Source organism: Lactuca virosa, chromosome 8, assembly GCF_052849685.1.
Source record: "Lactuca virosa cultivar CGN04683 chromosome 8, Lactuca_virosa_CGN04683_v6, whole genome shotgun sequence".
In the NCBI taxonomy this organism is placed as follows: domain Eukaryota; kingdom Viridiplantae; phylum Streptophyta; class Magnoliopsida; order Asterales; family Asteraceae; genus Lactuca; species Lactuca virosa.
The window spans coordinates 23,580,969-23,590,970 of NC_136433.1; the positions used below are offsets into that span (position 1 = coordinate 23,580,969).

Here is a 10,002-nt window from a genome sequence, read left to right on the forward strand (position 1 = left end):
ATATCCTACGGAAACGAGACATGAATCAGAATCAATCTCATTGTCCAAGATTATGTTTCTCGATTTCCCGATTTGTAAAGAATTTATCGGACTTAAATTGAATACATCAACTAGTCTTGGTTGGGCCCAACATTATTATGTCAACATCAAATCATTGAGGGGCCCAATGATATTGCTTTTCCTGTTAGAGTAAAAGGAACAAATAAACTTTGACTACATAACTGTAATCTTTACTCACCAAATCATATATGATACTACGTTTTATAACATCAAGTTACTAATGCGTTGATGTAACACCAATATACAACTGATTTGTAAATTACAACTTATATATATTCGTATGAAGAATAGTAGATATTATCGTCTTATAATTACCCGTGACAAGATCCATGAAGTAATATCTAAGAGTGGGCTTATCTAATACTTAAAATCCCTATTTTTAAAGTACTCATGAATATTGTGGCAATTCCAATTGTAATGTCTTAACCTCAATCGACAATCTACAATCCATTTATGATAGTCTTTATTCACTACTTACTTCCAAAAGTATGAATGGTTGTGCAATTTTAAATAACTCAAATTACTCAGGAATTAAACATGCAAAACGAAACACAAGAATAAGTACTTGAATAAGGCAGTACAATACTCATAAATATTTCTCTACTATTCATTCACCAAAACAATTGCACTTATTTTGTTACAAGTTTCAAAAAAAAAAATATCTCCTAACTACTAAAACTAATATCGTGTCTTAAGCCTATGCTCCTAGCATTCTGATAGTTTTTGAATTTGCTCGGAGCCTTTGTAAAAGGATCTGCAACATTATCTTCTGATGATACTCTCTTCACCAGAAAGTGTCCTTCTTTTACCCAATGTCGAATATAATGGTACTTTTTGTCGATATGCTTGGATCTACTATGATCCTTTGGTTCTTTTATCAAAGAAACCATGCCTTCATTATATTAGAAGAAATCCATGGGTTCTTGAATAGTTAGAACGACTCAGAGATCTCCGATAAACTTCTTCAACCAAGCCGCTTCCTTTGATGCTTCACTCACTGTAATGTACATTGACTCACATGTGGAATCAGCCACCATGTATTTCTTGGAACTTTTCTAAGGAACCACTCCCCCATTTAATAAGAATACATAGCCAGACTGTGAACAAAATTTGTCTCGGTCTGTTTGAAAGTTGGTGTCACTGTAACCATTCACTCTTAACGTATCACTATCGCCAAGAACTAGGAACATATCTTTTGTTCTTCATAGATACCTAAGAATATTCTTAATTACAATCCAATGGGATCTTCTAGGATTTCCATGAAATCGACTAACCATGCTTAAAGCATAAGAGACATCAGTGCGAGTATATGTCATTGAATACATGATCGATCCTACAACCGAATCATATGGAACTCGACTCATGCCAACTATATCTTCACTAGTACTGGGACTTTGAGTCTTACTCAACTTGATAGTACTGTGAATAGCATATTTTCCTTTCTTTAAATTACCCATACAAAAGCGTTTCAATATTTTATCCAAATATGTACTTTGTGTAAGACCAATAAGACGATTCTTTCTATCGCGATGAATCCTTATTCCTAGAATATATGTCGCTTCCCCTAGATCCTTCATAGTGAAACACTTTCAAAGCTAAGACTTAACTTCGTGAAAAGTTGGAATGTTGTTTCCTATAAGGAGTATGTCATCAACATACAAGACTAGGAAGGTCACTATACTCCCACTAGCTTTGACATATACACATGAATCATCTTCACTTCTAGAGAACCCAAACTCTTGGACTTTCTCATGGAAGCAAAGATTCCAGTTGAGACATGCTTGTTTTAATCCATAAATAGATTTACCAATCTTACACACTCTATCAGGAAACTTGGCAAGTACAAAACCCTCTAGCTGACTCATGTAGATGTCATCCAATAAATTCACGTTAAGGAAAGCGGTTTTAACATCCATCTGTTATATCTCATAGTCATGAAATATAGTTATAACAAGCATGATCCAGATAGATTTTATCTTAGCTACTAATGAAAAGGTCTCATCATAGTCAATCCCTTGGGTTTGAGTAAAGCCCTTTGCAACCAACCTAACTTTGAAAGTGTGTACTTTCCCGTTCATCTCAGTCTTCTTCTTGAAGATCCATTTGCATCCAACTGTCTTTCGACTAGGTACATGATCAACCAAGTTCCACACTTGGTTACCATACATGAATATCACTCTTTATTTCCTTGTTCCATTTAGCAGCCTTAGGGCCCACCATCTTTTCCTTGCAGTTAATTGGTTCATCCAAATATACTAGTGTACGATCACTAACAAATGTATCACCATCTATAGTTATATGGAAACCATAGAACTCAGGTGGCATGCTAACACTACTGGATCGACGAAAGGGTAATAAGTTGTCAACTGGATCAACTGGAATTTCTTCCTCATGTTGAGTGTCAGTGTTGTCTGAGGTTCCTACATTGGATGACTCTAGAATTTATTCAAGATCAATAGCACTTCAACTGTCCTCTTTAAATATGAGATCTCTCTTGCAAAAGACTCCTCTTCAAGCTATAAAGACCACGTTCTCACTAGGACTGTAGATTAAGTATCCAAAGGACTTCTGTGAATAGCCAATGAAATAACACTTCGTGACTCTAGGTTCAAGTTTTTCATGAGTCGCTCGTCTTACGAGATCTTTACAACCGCAGACCTTGATATGTGCGAGAGAGGGAGCTTTCCCTGTCCACATCCCATGAGGTGTTTTGGAAACCCTCTTTGTTGGGACAAGATGTTGGATTAGGTGTCTAAGTCCATAACTATATTTGGTATGTACTTGATTTGGTAGTAGCATGGTCCTTTTGGGTTGCCTTCACTTTAGCAACTTGACAGGTCGACTTATGGTGAAAGAGGTTAATAAATGATTTATTAATATATTACGAGAATAATATATTAATTAGAAATCATATTATTTAATTAGTATTTTGATCAGAAATTAATTTGGAATTAATTATGGGATTAAAGGAACTGATTAAAAGAACGGGGACTGTTTTGCAAATCATTGATGGTTGAAAAACTGGGTTGTTGGACTCCTTTGGAATGGAGTGGAAAAAATCTATAAGGAGGCCCTATAGAATTCTTCTAAGGCCTCCTAGTGGGAAGTCCATAGGTTGCATAAGCCCTAAGCAGGAGATTAGGGTTTCCTCCAGAAACCCTAGCAACCCACCAGCTATTTAAAGACCCCATGTATTGTGATTTTCGGACACCACTTCCTTGAAGAAACCCTAGCCGAAATTATTAGAGTATCCCCCTCTCTCCTTCTCATCCTCTTGCTACAAGTGTTTGTGAGCCATTAAGGCACTAAATCTTTCAAGAGTCAAGATCAATCAAGGAATTCTTGTTATTGCTATATAACAAGAAAGGTAATCTTCTTAACCTTTTTATATATGAATTTCGAATTATATATGCTAGATCTAGGGTTATTTCTTTGAAATTTCTTTTGCATGTTCAATTAGTGATAAACTTAGATCCAAAGTAATTAGGGTTGCGTGATCACATAGGATGTTGTTATGCTCAAAACCCATCAGTGGTATCAGAGCCTAGGATGTTTTTCAATTGAATTTGATGCTTTTGTGAATTGTCCAAAGCTTAAGCAAATATAATTCTCAATCTGTCACGAGTTCTATGATGAACTCGACGAGTTCATAGCCTGACTCAACGAGTTGACTCGTCAGATGCCTGATTTTTCAATTTTCAGATCTTGTTTGGATTAGGATAATTACCATAATTCGTTTTTAATGCCTTAAATTGACCTTTCTGAATGGTAATCTGATTTCCTTATCAAATAAGATTGATTTGGTCAGATTTTATGATAATGACAAAATTATTTGATTAATTAATTATTTAAAATTTGATCTAGTAATTTTGAAAAGTTTCAAATTACACCCTTTAGTTTTGGAATTTAAAATTTAATTAAAAGATTAATTTTGAAATATTAAATTCTGGAACCCTAGTATTTTAAAAGTTTAAAATACACCCTTATACTATTATAATATTAAAAGTTTAATTTATATATATGTATAAGAAAGTCAGTCTTACCGTTAGTAGGCCTCATTCACAAAGTTGGTCTATAAGGGGTGTTTAAGGAAGCGGCATGTAAAATGACCGACATTAGGTATCAATTCTTACCCACCGCACTCTTGACTAGTGGAGGGTTATTACCCGAACGAGTAGGATAGGAAATTAATTCCTCATTAATAAGTATAATGATAAATATAAAGTAACTAATTTTTTTTATAAATTCCCAATCTTATTTACTTTAGGAAAATGTGAATTTGATGCTAATCCATGAAATTTCACATTTCACTTTGTCAAGTCGTTAGTGTAGCGTGTGTGGTTAACCGACACACTAACTTGGACTAACAAAGGGTGGCAATGGATAACTCGTAAATTATCATTGATCAATGGAGCGTGTGTGGTTAACTGACACATTGATTGGGTGGTAAATGACATCGAGAGTACCAAGCTAATTTGCATGGTTATTCACACTTTGTTTGTGATCCTCGGTATCCCAGTCACAAACTTGAAGGGCATAATCGAGATTAAACATGCCATTGAATAGTTCAATGAATCTCAAAGGATCAAGGAATCTCATTTCATTGAAAACCTAATTCATTTAAATTTCGTTTTCTTGGTGGAATTGGTAAATCGTCATTTACCTACCTTCAAATAATTTACAATTAGATTACGACATCCCTTTTCTATATTGTGAATTATTGTGATGGGTCCTATCCTTAATATTTCATTTGGGTGTTATATTAAGGACTTCCATATCAAATCAAAACTTGTCTTTCTTCTTTTTCAGATGTCTACCTCAAACAACGCTTCTGGTTCCAACAACAACAACAACTCCTTCTCGCTCTTGAGCATTTGTGCCAAGGTGACATTCGATGGATCCAATTTTAATGATTGGATTCGCATCATTAGAATGGCCTTGAGATTTGAGGACAAGGAATACGTCTTCAACAAACAGATGAACAAGATAGACGAAACCAAAGCTACTCCTGCGGAAATTGCTGAGTTTATGGCCCAATGCAAGGATGCCACTAAGGTGTCGTGCATTATGGTGGCGACTATGACTCCTGAGCTTCAGTGGTTTTATGAAGACTATTGGCCTTATGAGATGTGCCAGGACTTGATGGATAAGTACCATCAAAGAGCACGTCAAGAAATGTATGAGATAGTCATGTCATTCATTACTGCCAAGATGAAGGATGGAGAGTTCATCACGACCCACCTGCAACGCATGCTGAGATATGTGGATCGTTTGCTAAAACTGAATGTGAACTTTGATGAGGAGCTGGCTATTGATACAGTCCTGCACTCATTGCCTCCTTGCTATGATCAGTTCAAAATTACTTATCATCTGAGCACAGAGGAAGTCACCTTGAGCAAACTTTAAGGCTTGCTGAGAACTGCTGAAAGTGGATTGAAAGGAAAATCTGTTGAATCCACTCCTGTAGCTGCTGCTCCAGTCCTGTCTATTGGACAAGGAAAAGGGAAAAAGAGGAAAGCCCCTCTAAGTCAAACTGGAAGGGAAAGTCTCATGAAGGGTCCTCAAGTGAATCCAAAGGAAAATCAGGTTCTGCCCTTCCCTCTTCAGATCCAAAGGAAGCAACGTGCTTCTACTGCCAAGACAAGGGACATTGGAAACGAAGTTGTCCCAAGTACCTGCAAGACATTAAGGATGGCAAGATCAAGCCTACCACGGCATGTATTTACACTATTATGTCTAAAAACTCATTACATTCTAATTCTTGGGTCCTTGATACAGGACGTGGTTTTCACATTTGCTCTGACTTGCAGGGACTAAGAAGAAGTAGGGATGTGGGGCACGGGAAGATGAACCTGATAATGGGCAATAGGAGATCATCACTTGTTACAAAGATCGACGTTTATTCTTTATTGCTTAATATGTTTAGACTTGAACAATTGTTTCTACTCGTCAGAAATGACGAGGAATATTATTTCTTTTCATGGTTTGTACAGACAAGGTTTTAGATTTTCATTTAATAATGAAATTGGTTCTATTAATGCTTATTATAATGGTGTATTTTATTTTGAAGCATTGCCTTGTGATGGTGTATATGAAACTGTGATGGTTGTAGACAATTTAGGAAATAACGTGTTACAAATTGATGCGTCTAATGATTTAGACAAAGCATGCTTGTGGCATTGTCGTCTTGGACATATTAACAAGAAACGCATTTCCCAACTCCAAAAGGATGGAGTGTTGGAATCATTTGACCTAAGGTCGGATGATACATGCGAGTCGTGTTTGCTTGGAAAGATGACTAAATCACCTTTCACTGGTTCTTATGAAAGAGGTGAATGATTGTTGGATCTCATACATACAGATGTGTGTGGGCCCTTCTGATCCATCACAAGGGATGAAAATCGATTTTATGTGACTTTTACTGATGATTATAGCAGATATGGATATATCTACTTAATCAAGCACAAGTCAGAAACCTTTGAAAAGTTCAAAGAGTTTAACATGAAGTCGAAAATCAATTGGGCAGGAAGATCAAGATGCTCAGTTACTTTTAAAAGTCTTCCGTTTGCCGTTAAAATTGTTTTCACAAAAGATCATTTTTAGTTTATCAAACCCCATCTAAACGAAGTTTTGCCAAACGGAAAAGGAGTAGCTGTTAGTACGCAAGAGTATAGGGCAAATAGAAGATAAGTATATGATCGCGACATTCATCACTCCTTTCGTGCGGATTTGGTGGAGCACATTTACAGGGTTTACATATAGCCCGAGGCCGATTATTTGGCACGATGATTTGTTTCATGAATCGGATGAAGATTCAGATATGTTCATCGAGGACTCGGGCGAGTATTTGGATAACGAGGATGACGATTCAAAGTGCCATATTTTTTTTAATAATGGTTTATTATTTTTATTATCTAATTTTAATTATGTTTTCTAGGTTTTATTATGTAATTTTTATTTTTAAGTGATGAAATATTTTTATTTTTACTAATTTTTGTGTTTATTAATCATTCTTTTAATTAATTTTATTTATTTATTAGTTATAAACTTTAAAATAAAATTAATTTTATTTTTAAAAAATAAAAGTGAAAAGTGACCGTTTCCTAACTTTTTGTGACTGAAATGTGAGTGAATGGAAAACTGACGCGACAAAAAAAATGAATGGTAAGTTGTGAGTACACCTCTTAGTGCAATTCATACGAGGGATTATGAGGAACATAAACAAGAGCAATGAGTCAACCACTTGATGTTCAAAAGTCGGTTGACCAAGAATTTGAAATTAGTTGAGTGAGTTTATGGATCAACCCAATTGACTCGGTGTCCGTTTGCAATTGATCCTAAAAAATAATAAATGATGTAAACGATGTCCTTAAACTACTTCAAGATCAGTAGATGGTTTTCCGTCAGAATTAACGAGATCAACATTGTGTTTAAACGTCGCCGTCTTCACACCATCTATGTGTTGTTCATTTAAAGACAACTCAAGGTCTTGTTTGTTTTGATCCTTGCTTTTCCCCCATATAACCAAATATAGTCCAACCATAATTACAACCGCTCCAACAACACTACAAATCAAAATTCGGAAATTAATATCCATTAAACGTACGTGGGAAAGAAAGTTTCATTAATTAGGTATATACTTATATAAAGTTCAACTACTTTTAGTTGTTCTAAAAAAATAAAATAAAATATACTTCAATTAACGTTATAAATAGAAATACATGAGACTGATAAATATTTTTAAATATACCTTCCCAAATTCAATTTCTCAGCTAAAATGGAAGACCCCAAAATGGCAATAATAACCATGCCAAGTGGGCTGAAAGCCGTCACAAAAACTGGTCCTCTCTCTTGCATTACCACACCCGAAATGTAATATGCGCATCCGGAACACATTATTCCCTGCATCCACATAAAAGATGTTTGAGAAAATTAGTCAAATAATCACGATCTCATGTGACAAGATAATTCACGAAGAGAAACATATTGTAACTTCTTTTACACATAAAGCTTGTTTCTTAGTTATTATAAATTGATATGACGTTGATAAATGATAATGTCAACTAAAATGTGAAGGTCTGAAGGATAATATTATTTTTTTTCTTACACCATAAATAGCGGCAAATAATTTGATATCCCAGTTAATTGACCAGATTGAGGCATTGGTCTTCTCAACTACAAGTGCAAGTATGGACCCTTCTAATGTCCCCATCATACACACAAGCGCTGTGAGGGAAAGCTGAGCTGGGTACGACTTTAATGTCACTGCCTTTTTCCAACCAAGAAACATAAAAATTAGTGTATATTGTCCCTACAAATACTCTTAATTAACATGTCAATAATGACGGAAATATATCTTGTGACGGTTTTTTCATCATGAAATATCTCTATTTGTGTGTTTAGTCAAAATTGACATCATCCGCATATGAAATTCTTGTTCTCTTCATCTATTTTTTAGAATATAATAATTATGAACTAGAATTTTGGACTGAAAACTTACTTGAAGGATGACGAAACTCGCCCAAGAAAAGCAACCGACAGTGATCATGAGAGATCCCTTGATCTGATCTTGTGTACTCATGGTGTTAACCGTAGATTGATGATGAAGAGGATGATGATGATGATGATTTGTCCATGGAAATAGAATTGCAGGGCCTCTTATTAATGTCATTATCATAGCTCCACCAATCGTCACTATTGTCCCTATGATCTTCCCTTGGCTATGTAAACTCCTTAGTTTCACCTTCTCAAGTCTACCAAAATAAAGAAATTATCAGACGACCACATTTGTTGGGATGATTATCAATGCTACTTTCCTATCTAAACGGGTTTAAAACACAAAATATTATATTAATTTGTAAGAGAAAATGTTGCGAAGAAAGGTTTCTCTTGTTGTTATATCTTTGAAGCTTGAAAGACTTGGTGCACGGTGGTATACATTAAGGTTCACAAAATATAAAGGCCTAGTTCACAATATTGGTCACGCATAAATAAAAGACATGATATCTTGTAAGCTGCCAAAAAACATAGGATGTCTGTAGCTGTCACAAATTAAAGTTTACTAAAGTTAATATAATCACGTACGTAGCAACTTGCCTGAGGAACAAGAAGAATACCTAAACATCCAAGCCATGACAAAGGTAATGGCAGGAAGTATGTTGCACATAGATGTAGCAAAAGTCGCCGTTGTAAATTTCATTCCAGCATAGTACAAGTTCTGGTCGATCACTGGTCTGTGATTCAATATAAAGCATCAGTTAGAGGATATATAAATGGATAATACATGCAAAATCATTCATTCTTGAAAACTTAGAATTCCTTTCTTACACAAGAAAAACCAGAATATAGAATACATACTCTAGTAATCCCAGTAACATGATCTTCAGGAAGATGGAAACTGTCATTTCTGGCCTAACTTTCCTGTTTGCATCCGCAAAGAAATGATAACAAAAAGGAAAAATTACGGATTCATATACATGATTGCATGTAAAATCACATACCTTTCCAGGAAGAAAGCGAAAGGACTGAAGAAAAGAGCTGCAACAGCGTTGCGGTATACAGCAAAAGTATAATGATTTAAGCCCTTGTTTAAGGCTGACTTGACAACTAAACCATTAACAGCATATGAAGTTTGCAAGAAGATCATGAGCATAAAAGGCTTGATACGAACATATAACCCCTTAAAACTCTCTTTCGACATGCTTGTTTATCAAGTTATATGTCTCTCTGTGGTTGTAAGGGCTTCTAGTGGTGTATATATATATATATATATATATATATATATATATATATATATATATATATATATATATATATATATATATATATATATATATATATATATATATATATATATATATAATGGTTTTGTCTGAATGTTTAAAAAGTAGTCTAGATAAAATTTCACTTTCAAAGTGTCAATGCCACAAATTCTCTACTTCA

The 10,002-nt window shown here is 34.8% G+C and overlaps 1 protein-coding gene and 1 long non-coding RNA gene across 2 annotated transcripts; both read right to left on the minus strand.

Moving 5' to 3' along the window:
• Positions 1 to 4,837: 4,837 nt before the first annotated feature.
• LOC145134754 (uncharacterized) lies at positions 4,838 to 6,887 on the minus strand. The gene is made up of 2 exons (XR_013719330.1): positions 5,812 to 6,887; positions 4,838 to 5,735 (listed from the first exon to the last, which is right to left on the minus strand). It is a non-coding gene; the product is annotated as an uncharacterized LOC145134754 (long non-coding RNA).
• Positions 6,888 to 7,284: 397 nt separating this feature from the next.
• On the minus strand, positions 7,285 to 9,789 carry LOC145134753 (WAT1-related protein At2g39510-like). The gene is made up of 7 exons (XM_079069589.1): positions 9,561 to 9,789; positions 9,418 to 9,480; positions 9,177 to 9,293; positions 8,561 to 8,813; positions 8,168 to 8,329; positions 7,811 to 7,962; positions 7,285 to 7,625 (listed from the first exon to the last, which is right to left on the minus strand). The coding sequence occupies exons 1-7, from the start codon at positions 9,758 to 9,760 to the stop codon at positions 7,430 to 7,432; spliced, it is 1,143 nt and encodes a 380-aa protein (XP_078925715.1). The 5' UTR covers positions 9,761 to 9,789; the 3' UTR covers positions 7,285 to 7,429.
• Between the last annotated feature and the right edge of the window lie 213 nt (positions 9,790 to 10,002).

What these genes read in the sequence shown, in the direction of transcription:
- LOC145134753 (XM_079069589.1), bottom strand. Translation starts at nt 9,760, where the DNA reads ATGTCGAAAGAGAGTTTTAAGGGGTTATATGTTCGTATCAAGCCTTTT. An exon ending in TATTTGCCGCTATTTATGGT is followed by an intron (nt 7,963 to 8,167) that starts GTAAGAAAAAAA and finishes ATGTGGATGCAG; the next exon opens with GGAATAATGTGTTCCGGATG. An exon ending in GAGAAATTGAATTTGGGAAG is followed by an intron (nt 7,626 to 7,810) that starts GTATATTTAAAA and finishes TTTGATTTGTAG; the next exon opens with TGTTGTTGGAGCGGTTGTAA.